Genomic DNA, 12368 nt, shown 5'->3' with positions numbered 1-12368 from the left:
CAATTGCACTTAAGTATAAGTATACTTAAAAACAACAATAAACAGTCAAGGAGGAAATGTTTCTCATTTGTGGGTGTTGCATTGCATCAACAGCATGTCCCATTGCATTAACAGCTGAAGACATTTTAATCTTTTCACTCTGATTAATGTAAAAAAAAAAAAATTCTCTAAGAATCAGGCCACTGCATGTAGCAACTTGCATGCCCGTGCTAAATTGTAATCCCTCTCAAAATTACACCTTCATATTCTGATGCAATGATAATCCTATTATCTGATTTCTTCATCCTTTCATTTCCTCTTAGTTAAATGCAGATCTTCTGGGAACAAATTCAGACAGCTCCAGCAGATTGCTCCTCTCTGCAACATGCTGCTCAGGTAATGAAAATGCCCACACAGATGCAACTTTGCAACAGGCAGCTCTTGCAAAACTTCAAGACCCACTATTGGTCTCATCTGCTCAAACAGCTGGAGGCTATCTCCACATGCAAGGGAAGTCCCTAACTCACCAAGGGCTTGAGACCCATCAGCTACCCTCCCCTGGTTCAGCTAGCCAGTCAAAGCCATTCCCAGGGTGTTGCTGCTGTCACATGCTGACGGCTTCTAGGAGCCACAGGTGAGAGCTGAGTGCAGGGTGGGGACCAAAGGTGGGCAATCTATCCCAGAAGGAGCATGATGTGTCCTCCACCAGAGGTCCTACCCTCCTCCAACACTCCACACACGAGTAAATAACCACTTAATATGTTTATTCCAAAATTTCATTGTAGGTCATTAATTCCTGTAGGCAGGTGAAATAGATTTAGTAATCATTAATATTAAGTAAGTAATCAACCAAGTCACATTAGGCTAAAGCACAGAGCCTTATTTTTTTTTTAAGAAAGCCTGCATGTTTCCCTCTGCTACCACTACAGCATAGAATGAAGTTGAGGTTGGTTGGGCTCAGCAACAGCAAGCCTTCTCATAGAAAGTCAAGTAGCAACTAATTACTATGCATGTCCTCCCAGGGAATATGTAATTTACATTCATGTACATACATTCTGAAAATAGAATGAAGTTGAGGTTGGTTGGGCTCAGCAACAACAAGCCTTCTCATAGAAAGTCAAGTAGCAACTAATTACTATGCATGTCCTCCCAGGGAATATGTAATTTACATTCATGTACATACGTTCTGAAAATATACGCATGGGGAAACAGTTGTGAGTAATTTATTTAAATTGAAACTTCCCCTGTGCTTTAAATTGCAGTAATAGCAATATACTTAAAATGTGCAAAGCATCGCGTAACATTATGAGAAACAAATCCAGATGGCCCAAGCATGCAAGCCCCATCCACCTACACTTCTGGACTGCAGACACACCATACATTTAATGGTCCTTTAAAACAATCCTGGGACCCATAAGGGGGCCAGGAATTGTAGCTCCGTGAGGGGATAAATGGCTGTTTCTAGCATTCTTTGGCTGAGACAATGTGCTTACCCCTGCTTTTCAGAGGGAGGCAGCTGCCAGATCAGCAGAGCTTGGCACTTGTGATATTCTGGCACCAGGTCCCTCCCAGTCCTCTCCATCACTGCAGCCCTTTTTCTGGCTTCTCTGAAAAATGTGACATGCAGGAAGCCAGCACTTTTGACTCCTTTCATGTGCTAGAAATGCTGAGGACAAAATGTGACGGACGCGACAGCACTTTTTCCTCTCATGCCATTGGGCCCGCTCTCACTTATATAAATTGTCCCCACCTCACTGAACAACCCTTTACCTGAAGGTTTCTTTCCCTTTTCCCTTAAAAATTCTAGCCCCAGAGTATCCTGTGGAGGACCTTTGTGAAGGGGTAACTAGTAAGTTGGAGTCTCAGATAGGTTTTCTTTAAATAAACAATAAAGATTTATTTAAGGCAAGATAGTATATAACACAAATGGATTCAACTTAGGTTAGTTCAGAAATACAGTGCGATTTCACTTTAAATTTGTCCTCAGTTGTTTTTGCATTATTGGTTTGGTTCAGTTTGGTTCTTTTTTCTGGTGATACTTTATTTCAGTTATCCACCCCCTTTAACAATCCTGCTCCTGAGGTACTTTAAGTAATACAGTGGCACCTCTGGTTACAAACTTAACTCGTTCCGGAGGTCCATAATAATAATAATAATAATAATAATAATAATAATAATAATAATAATAATTAATAACAATAATTTATTTATACCCCGCCCATCTGGCTGGGCTTCCCCAGCCACTCTGGGCGGCTTCCAAAAAAATATTAAAATACTGTAATACTTCAAACATTAAAAGCTTCCCTAAACAGGGCTGCCTTCAGATGTAGACCACAGGGCTCTCCACACACACACCCCTTCACTGGGTCTGGGAGTTTCATCCGTTTCCTTAGAAGAGTCTATCTCTCCCCTCCAGACTAGATTTGAGTCCCAAGTAGGCTGTTCCTTTCCAGCTCCTACTTCTCCTGGCTAAACCTCTGCCTCCCAGTAAAATTCCGGTCTATTCCTCCTACAGGATACCACACTCTGTCCTTCACAATACACTCAGAGTGGAAGTTGTTTTTTCCAGAACCAACTCTTTCTCCCATTCACTCTTTATACTTCAGCCTGTCTCCTAACCTTTCTCCCTACCTATCTCCCACCCTCTCCAACCACAATACCAACCCACTTCAACCAACCCTCTCATCAAACTAACTATCTCTCCAAAACCTCTCCTTTTAAACTCTCCCTCCTGGAACCATGGCCAATCAGAGGCTGCCATTCATTAACAATTTGCAGGCAGGGAAATAAAAAGAAAAAAAGAAAAAACACTTGTTGATCCAACCTGTCCAGCAAAAGCAACCTTTTTGACACACAAAACCTGGCCCATTTTTTGTTTTATAAAAGAAGAGAAGGAAGGCAAACCAGAAGCAAGTGTTGAATGGTTTCTTTAAATATAAGGCTCATTATTGTTTCACAGGATGTGTATGGCTTTAAGGGCCAGAGCAAATAACATGACCTAGTTTTACAGCTGTGAAGCAGTTTAGCAGGTGCTGTTAATGTTTATTAAGCTGTTATGTTAAGCTGTTATGTTAATTAAACACGTAGCTTTCTCAATACCCTGATGGATGGGTCATGCATATTGATATATTGTAATTTAGTGTAAAAGGAGTTTCTGTTTTTGTTATTAAAACCTAGCAAAAGTCACTTTTGCGTTTCTTGAAATGTGTGGTCTCCCCAGCACGCCTTCTGCAGCGCAACTAATCTGCAAAATAGCCAACAGCAAGAGGGGTCAAGCACTGGGCACTGGAAAAGGCAAGAAGAGCAGACAATAAGCACATTAGGGATGGGGACTCAGTGAGTGTGCAAACTCCAGAAAGGCGAATGAGTGGGTGGTGATTTTGTGTGAATGAGGTGCGCATGGCACTACTGCACCACCACGGGCAGGTCAGCTGGTAGCGCATGGGACTCTTAATCTGAGGGTCGTGGGTCCGAGCCCCACGCTGGGCAAAAGATTCCTGCTCTGCGGGGGGGGGGGCGCTAGATGATCATCAGGGTCCCTTCCAACTGTACGATTCTACGATCCCCCCTCTTGTCTCGCTTGTCACTGTGCTGAATTATGGCACAATGGGTCAGTGCCCTGTTAACTAGAAGTCGAGCCCACGCAGAGACGGCTTTCGGCGGGATTCCTGCACTGCAGGCGGGGTTGGACTAGATGACCCTTGGGGACCTCTTCCAACTCTCCAATTGTGCGAATTGCCGTCAGCAGTTTGCCACAAAGACTCGCACTCGCGGTTGCCCGAGAGGAGGAAAGCAGCAGGCAGCAGTGCGGAGCCCGCGGCAGCGAGTCCCGCGGATCCCTCCTAATCCAACCCTCCTCCTCCCCAAATGCAAATACGGCGCCGTCGCCACGCCCCTCCGGAGCGCTTCTTGGGGCTGCTCGCAAGAGGCGGCGGGAACAGATCCGATCGCCGAAGAGATGAGGAGGGTGGCGGGCTCGATGGACTCCCAGGCCGAGCACCGCGCCGATTACTTCCGACGCTCCAACCTGTTCGTAATGGTGGCGATCTTGGCCGGCCTGAGCTACCACGGGGTGAGCGCAGCCTCCCTGGAGGCTCCCGGGGCACCTGGTGCGGGGAAGCGCGGGGTGCACGGCTCCAAAGGTCACCCTGGGGGGGGGGGACGTGCGGGGATCATAGTCATAGCTGCCAACTTTACCCTTTTCTTGCGAGGAATCCTATTCGGAATAAGGGAATTTCCTTTTAAAAAAGAGAAACGTTGACAGCTAGGATCATAGTCCAACCCGGAACATTTCGCCCGACGAGACTCGAACGCGCGACCTGGAGGTTAAAGTCCTCGTGCTCCACGGGCTGAGCTACGTCTCTCTTGCCGTGTGAACCAGAGATGGGAAGGCTTGGAGGGGATCCCTATGTACCGTACTTAGCTTTGAAGATGTTAGGGATGAGCCCGCCCAAATCAAGCGTGGTTTTTTTTAAAGTCACATTTATTTCACGGGGAGAATTTACAGGATTCAGTAGGGCGCCGCACTGAGTTCAGTGGGCATTACTCCACTGCAACTGGGCAAAGGGTAGAAGCCTCAAGCAGGTGTTTAAACTCTTCCACTGAAATGAATGGGTTGGAAAAAAACAAAACAAACCCCGGAATCTTGAGTTATTTTCTGCTGCTCTGAAATAGAGGCCATTTTTCTTGTTTCTGTCTCTCCCCCCCACTCAAGGGTTTTTGGGAGCTGAATCCCTGATTGGAGTCCAGTATAAATATGTTTTCCGCGGTAGTGCACTTTTAGTGCATTTCATGAAGACAGCCGGCTTTAATGCATAGCACACACTGTACTGCTGAGGTTTATTCTAGAAGTACATTATATGATAATTGTGATTTATTTTTTTAGGGGGATCTAGACCGAGATCTCATCAGCTGTGGGCTTTCTTGCCTACGTCCAGTGTTTCAGGGTCCTCCACACCCTGCATTGTAAAATGCAAGGGTCAGAACCTTTTTCAGCCGTGGGCCGGTCCACCGTCCCTCAGACCATGTGGTGGGCTGGACTATTTTTTTTGGGGGGGGGAATGAACAAATTATTCCCACAAATAACGCAGAGAGGCATTTTAAATAAAAGCAAACATTCTACTCATGTAAAAACACCAGGCAGGCCCCACAAATAACCCAGAGATGTATTTTAAATAAAAGGACACATGCTACTCATGTAAAAACACACTGATTCCCGGACCATCCGGGGGCCAGATTGAGAAGGCGATTGGGCTGCATCCGGCCCACGGGCCTTAGGTTGCCTACCCCTCGTCAAATGGCTGCTAATTTCTGGGTTGTTCCACATTGTCCTCAAATTTCATATATTATGTATGGATACTGGGGGATAAACACAAAAGTTGTGAATTCTGATGTTGCAGGATGATGGGTTATGTTGACACGTATATACAGTGGTACCTTGGGTTACATATGCTTCAGGTTAAATGTCTCAGGTTACAGACTCCGCTAACCCAGAAATATTACCTCGGGTTAAGAACTTTGCTCCAGGATGAGAACAGAAATTGTGCTCCGGTGGTGCAGCAGCAGCAGCAGCAGCAGCAGGAGGAGGCCCCATTAGCTAAAGTGGTGCTTCAGGTTAAGAACGGACCTCCGGAACAAATTAAGTACGTAACCAGAGGTACCACTGTATGCCGCTTAGGAATTTGGAATATTAAGAGGTATAGCTGAAGTAAATAAAACAATACCTCCTGTATGCTTACTTAAATGTATCTCTCTTTCTCCCCTCCCCCTCCTCACACCTCAGTTGGCAGTCTTTTCACCCTCAACAATCCCCTATGACCTTCTGGGACCATTAGGCACCGTCACTAAATATTTGGTGGAAAACCATAAAACTCTTCTCAATATCGGGTAAGCTGAATTCTCATCTTCTACCTGTTCACATTCCTTCTGCTCACCCTTCAGAGGCAGTGGCATGAGAGGCAGATAGAGCCTATGGCAGAGCCTGTTGTGTGTTTCTCTTGCACAAGCCATGCTTACCGAAATGAACAGGCACTGCACAAAGCATATTTGTGTTGCTTCAGTGAACTCCTGTCCATTTCACAAGGGCTTGCATGAGAAATAACAGGGTTGTGTCCCGTGTTAATTAGCTGGTGATTGGGAATGTGTTTGGCTTTCCCCCTGGGAATATCGAAATGTTTTGGGCTAACCCTTATCTTGCTTTAATTTACGCCAGTTACAAATGGTGTTATTTTCCTTCCTTTCAGATATTTAATTATCTGGTTAATCCACATCGGGGAAGCATTATTTGCCCTCAAGCTATGCAGGTAAGCTATTTTTATTTTATTTTGGGTCTCTCTTCTACCTCCACCTCCCTCTGCCCTCTCCCAAACAGCAGATAGCGCGGCAAAGCTGTGTCTGGGCTTGTGAGCTGGTTTCCTGGGTTCGGATATGGGGTGTTGTGCATGAGCACTCCCTCTCACTGCCTGAAGTGGTATGGAAGTGACACACAGGTTTTAATAATCTTCACAACCTATCTGCAAGAATTGGGTCTAAAGTAAATTCTGTCAAGGACCGACTTCGGAGCTGTTGTTGAATTTGCTTTTTAAAAAGCAACCAGTGCTTTCCAACATTGAACCAATGAGGTGTGCTGTGCATTGGAACCCAACCCAGCTGTGGCAGGTGAACTTACCCTGATCCTTTTGTCAGGTTTCTTAAAAAATAACAATAAAGGCGCTGGTACTAGTTTACAAAGCCTTATACATCTGAGGACCAGGATACCTAAAAGGCTGTCTTGCACCTTATATATACAACTGATGGTTGCATTCTGCAGGAGAGGGCCTCTTGCAGATACCATCTCATCAGGAGATCTGCTCCGTATAATGCGGGAACTGGACCTTAAATTTTGGTGGCACCTACCCCTGAGAACTCTGTCTATTGTCTTTTAGGCACCTCTTAAAGACCTTCCTCTTCTAAGAAGCCTTTTAATCAGAATTTTATCCTGGCCCTTATCTGCATTGTGTTTATATATGCCTTTATTGTTGATGATTTTGTATTGTTAATTGCTTTGGGATGTATAAATGAAGTAAGCAAAATAAAAGAACATAAAAGAAGCACAAGAAGGAGCCAGTGACTGTGTAAGTAGGCTGGTCTGTGTGAGTGCCAGTAGAGGAGTAACAATATGATGGTTCTAAATCCCAAATATATGCACTTGGATTCAAAACCCTGTTTGGAGGTTATCTGGAACTAGTGACTGCATTGCTGATATCTTTCCTTCGTTGGTGTATCACATGCCACCCTGGAAAGTTCCCTGAAGGCTTCTGGTGAGGGAGCAGGGGTGTGGATGACAGCCCAACTTCAGTTTCTGCCCATCCTCCAAGCAGCTGAGGGCAAAATAGACATCTATCTACTTAACTTGGATTTTAAGTAATACATGCAGAAATGTCAGGCTTTATCTGTCTGTCTCTTCACTGCAGGATGAAAGGCATCACAGACCCTTCAACTCAGCGGTTGTGGTTGGTTCAAACATTTTTCTTTGGAATGGGATCTCTCTACCTTTTGTTGACCTACAACCCCCAGAAGAAAAGTTGGTGAAGGATTCAGCCAGAAGAGAAGGTTCCAACGCATTCTAGCTTTGGGGTATATTTTTCAGGGAGAGGGATGGGTGTATTCCTAAATATTTTTTGTGCGTTCAGAAGTGTGGCAATCTTTCACTTGGAAAGAGAAATTTCTTTCAGACGTTTCCTCTGCAGGTTTTGCAGCTGTGGGCAAAGCGAGGAAACTAGCTTGTGACAATGGGGGATGGAGCCTTTCTTTTTAGATCAAGGAAATAAAGCCAGTTCTTAATGGTCAGGACCAAAATGCCAACACTCACAAGATATCTGCATAGGACCAATTTAAAATAGGGGTGACAAACAGAGCAAGCACAGAGCAACCTATAGTCTCTACTTCTCAGGTCTAACAGTAGCCTTATTCATAAACTGAGCTGTATAGAAGTGTGGTGAGGCATCTTCCTTTGGGCCCAACTTGCACCTGTCTGTTGCTCCCCTGGTTTTGCCTGCATGGCTGGATTGCCCTCTATAAGTGATTATATGGATAGTCCCCTTCATTTATGAGCCTCTTTCTCCCCTCCCCCGCCACCCTTTTTACAGGTAAGGATTGCAGATTAAGCAGGTCTGTGAGCACTGATCTCTACATGCAGCCACACTGTGTCCAGGGTGTAGCTGTGACTGGGAGGCAAGGTGGCATTTTCATTCTCTGTCATTTGCACCATAGACCAAGAGGGCTAATGCTACTCCATTAGTACTTTTAGCTGTGCTTAATAATAATAATAATAATAATAATAATAATAATAACAACAACAACAACAACAACAACAACAACAACAACAACAATAAATTACTATTAAAAAATAATGTGCAACAGTGCAGATTATCCTTGTTGGGCACCCAGTTTTAGCAGGTGGCTTGGTTAACTTTTCTTCCCCTTTCTTGAGAAATAAACCTCTTCTATTTCTCACCCACCTTCCCACCCAGAGTTTAAAGGGGTTTATCCGCCGTAGATGTGGTCAGCATTGCATCCCGAACATCTTGCAATCTTTCTCCACAAACGCTGCCATCACCCCTCTGATTTATAATGGTCTACCAACAGGTTTTGCTCTTATGTTTTCTTGGTGCTCTCTTAACAACCTGCATGCATTGCAAAGCACTTTAGTTAATAACCGTGGCACTAAACTCTTGGGCATGGCGCAAGCTTTTCTTGAAGTGCAAAAGGCTGTGAGAGAGAAAGCGGTGACCACATAAGCAGTGGTGTAGCGTGGGGGGTGCAGGGGGGGCCGGCCGCACTGGGCACAACATCTGGGGGTTAGGGTTTGGGGGCGCAAATCCACGGGTTAGGGGGCGCAAATCCACGGGTTAGGGGGCACAAATTACTTGCCTTGCCCCGGGTGCTTACAACCCACGCTACGCCACTGCACATAAGAACTGCAGTCAAGACCAAGAAACCCCCCTGGGGCAGTTTTCTTTCTCAGAGATCCAAAGTGCTGTTAAAAGGTAGTTTTATATTACATGCCTTAAATTCTTTAGGGGAGATGCCCCCCCAAGAAATACATCAAAGCAGGTCTACTAGTTTCAATCTGAGAGAAAGCTTTGATAGAGCTTTCATTAGGCGTTCCTCATCCAAGCTGTGTCGTGATAGACAGAGCTGTCTGTGGGGAAGGTTTAGAAACAGCACGTTAGTTGGATTTGGAGGAAGTAGTTAACAGTGCCTGTCAGATGAATTACAGATAGGTAGCCGTGTTGGTCTGCCATAGTCAAAACAAAATTTTTTTTCCCCTTCCAGTAGCACCTTAAAGACCAACTAAGTTAGTTCTTGGTATGAGCTTTCGTGTGCATGCACACTTCTTCAGATACACATCTGAATAATACACATCTGTATCTGAAGAAGTGTGCATGCACACGAAAGCTCATACCAAGAACTAACTTAGTTGGTCTTTAAGGTGCTACTGGAAGGAAAAAAAATTCTTTGTTTTGTCAGATGAGTGGGTGTATAATTCATAGCTGTGTTGGCCAATGTGTTTAGTATCTACATGTTTAGTATCTACATGTTATGCAGTGCCACCACCCAGATCCGAGAAAGGAAAATTACTGGTTCAGTTTTTCCCTGGCATGGCATTGCTTGGCAGGGTGAAGTGGTTTACAAGATTTTACCCTCTCTAGAGAGACTTTTCACTAGTATAAGCTCAGGGGCAGAACGAGGGTGAGAAGCAAAGGGCACCAGCATGGAGCTTCAATAAACCCCTCCACCCCACCAACTTTTTAGCATTTTGTAGTGCTTGCCATTGTTATGTTGGTGCAGGAGACAGATCCGCTGATTCTGTGCCTGAGCAAATATATAGAGGTTGGGACTCTCTGCCACATTAGACCATAGTTCTTGCCTTTGGTTTGGACTTTTAATTCTCTTGATGATTTCTGCTGAAATGCCTTATGATGTCTTTCAAACTCTGTGTCTCATTTGGATTTATTTTTAGGCAGCTCTTAAGAACACTGCTGCTCATAGTTTTAGCATTTTGCCTTTGTGCTTGAACACCCTGCATATTCCATCATGCTTGTTGTATTGAGAATCACCTCTTTAACACATTACGTTTTACCTGGGTATTGTCTGGATGATTAAAGGTAGCTTCTGCTGTTCTTTATACTGTTAATACTCGAAGGGAAACATGGTGAGCTGTTTGACTGTTGCATCTTGTGATAAAAATGTGTCCTAAGATAGGGTGCTTAATTGGTATAATGCTGCATTTTGAGCTGATAATTTCCGAGAGCTGTCTCACTGCTGGCCTTGAATAAAGCTAATAATTCTCTCTAAAATATAACGCATGCCCTGAAATTGTTACAAAGGATGGGGGGGGGGTTTCACATTCTTAAAGCAGGGGTGCCAAAACAGAAAGTATAGGGCCCCCTAAGGATTCCTAATGCAGCCTGGGTTTCCCCACCACCTTCTAGGAAACTTTGAACAATAACCAGGCCTTAATAGGATGAAGGGGTTGACTCAACAATACAGTGGTACCTTGGGTTAAGTACTTAATTCGTTTTGGAGGTCTGTACTTAACCTGAAACTGTTCTTAACCTGAAGCACCACTTTAGCTAATGGGGCCTCCTGCTGCTGTCGCGCCGCCGGAGCACAATTTCTGTTCTCATCCTGAAGCAAAGTTCTTAACCTGAAGCAATATTTCTGGGTTAGTGGAGTCTGTAACCTGAAGCGTATGTAACCCGAAGCGTATGTAACCCGAGGTACCACTGTACCTGCTTTTGTGTGTCATCGTATTGGGTTCTTTCCTCAGTTCCCTCTGTTTGCAGCAGGAATGCTAAGGAGTTGGTGAGGAAATGCGCTTGGGCATCCCAGGAACACGGCCAGATAATGTGTAGGTGTGCATGTGTATACATACACAAACATGTTGTTCTTGCATTCACACTACAGATGTGTTAAGAGCAAATGCAGATGTGTTAAGACCAAAGCAGGCACAACCATTTTGGATTACTCTCATTGTAGTGTCTGACTTGTGTGAGTGCATGTGTAGGGTGGTCGCATCCACTTTTGTCCATACCCACCACTGGCATGTTGCCCCCAGAGGGTTGGCAAAAGGTGATGTGACAAAACTGTGCATTGCCCTTGCTGGAGAATATGCAGGAATCTGTCTTTGCTTGCAACTGGCCTGAGAACATATTGTCCACATCGGAATGCCCAGTCAGTTTATATGTGGAGTTTCACAGTAGACCTGTAAAGGACAATCTCTCCTCAAGCCAACATTAAGCGTAAAAAAGAAAAGAAAAGGTTAACAACACACACACACACCAGGCATTAAAAATAGCAGTAAAGATGTTTGGAAACCAGACTAAAGAAATATTTGAAAGTCCTCTGAAAAAATGTGGCTTGACTTGCCTGTGAAAAAGTGGGAGGGAAGAGGTCAAGAGTCATCACCACCTTTTTCAGCTGCCTGCAGGAATTCATTTCATACAAGAACATTTTGCAATATGCATATTAAAAGGTTTAATGTTATATGCAGGATGATACTTGGGTAGATAGCAGGAGCAGCGCAAGCCATTTTGTTAGCTGAGGAAAAGGACATGTTTCCGCATTTCTCCATTATTTCCACGAAATCTGATTAGGCTGGTCACTGAACTTTCAGCACTGTTGATGGGGCAGAGTCCTCAACTGCACTCTAGGGCAGCAGAATAGCATAGGGAGTGCAGGGCAGAAAACATGGCAGACATTTGGGGCCTCTTTCCATCCCTCAGAATTTGTCGCCTGAGGCAGCTGCCTCACAGAAGGGTAGGAAGCCCTGGGTGCAGGCAATTTATAGCTTCTAATGTTCTGACAGATCCAAGCCTTGATGAGCTTCCAGTGGACCATTCAGTCCAGAGGGGGAAGGGATGACGATGGGATGAGGGACGGTAACTAGGGGAATGGGCGTCCTTTCTGGAGGCAGAACATGAAACTCCTCAGCAGCTCCTGGGATGCCAGTTTCTTCCCCCAGGGCCTTCCACGTGATAATTGTGGGAATGTGCAGGGGTGCAGGAGAGGATATATTGTGAGATTATATCCTAATCCAACTTGTGCTAACAAGTTCCCAAAATATCAGCAGAGTTTATGACATTCCCCTTTTTGTTCACAACGGTAACGTCTGCACAGGTTCGCTAGAACCTCTATAATAATTACTCTGGTAATTTCCCCTTTGTTCCCTCTTAAAATACAAGACACGACACAGTCTTTATAAAAGTATAAAAGAGTTTACTCACGTTCTGTTCACAATATTATCCCAGAAGGCAGACAGCTTAAAAAAGGTAAAATACACTCAGAATATAATAATAATAATAATTTATTATTTATACCCCGCCCATCTGGCTGGGCCTCCCCAG

General features: G+C 44.6%; 1 protein-coding gene across 1 annotated transcript; it reads left to right on the top strand.

Moving 5' to 3' along the window:
• The first annotated feature begins 3640 nt into the window (after nucleotides 1-3640).
• Nucleotides 3641-8305, top strand: LOC128413769 (transmembrane protein 254-like). The gene is made up of 4 exons (XM_053388183.1): nucleotides 3641-4051; nucleotides 5762-5865; nucleotides 6222-6281; nucleotides 7431-8305. Exons 1-4 carry the CDS (start codon nucleotides 3674-3676, stop codon nucleotides 7546-7548), a joined length of 660 nt encoding a protein of 219 aa, XP_053244158.1. The 5' UTR covers nucleotides 3641-3673; the 3' UTR covers nucleotides 7549-8305.
• Nucleotides 8306-12368: the final 4063 nt, after the last annotated feature.

The sequence above is a fragment of the Podarcis raffonei genome, chromosome 5 (genome assembly GCF_027172205.1).
Source record: "Podarcis raffonei isolate rPodRaf1 chromosome 5, rPodRaf1.pri, whole genome shotgun sequence".
Lineage (NCBI taxonomy): Eukaryota > Metazoa > Chordata > Lepidosauria > Squamata > Lacertidae > Podarcis > Podarcis raffonei.
Note: the sequence above shows the minus strand (reverse complement) of the source record. Positions and strands in the feature narration are given on the sequence as shown.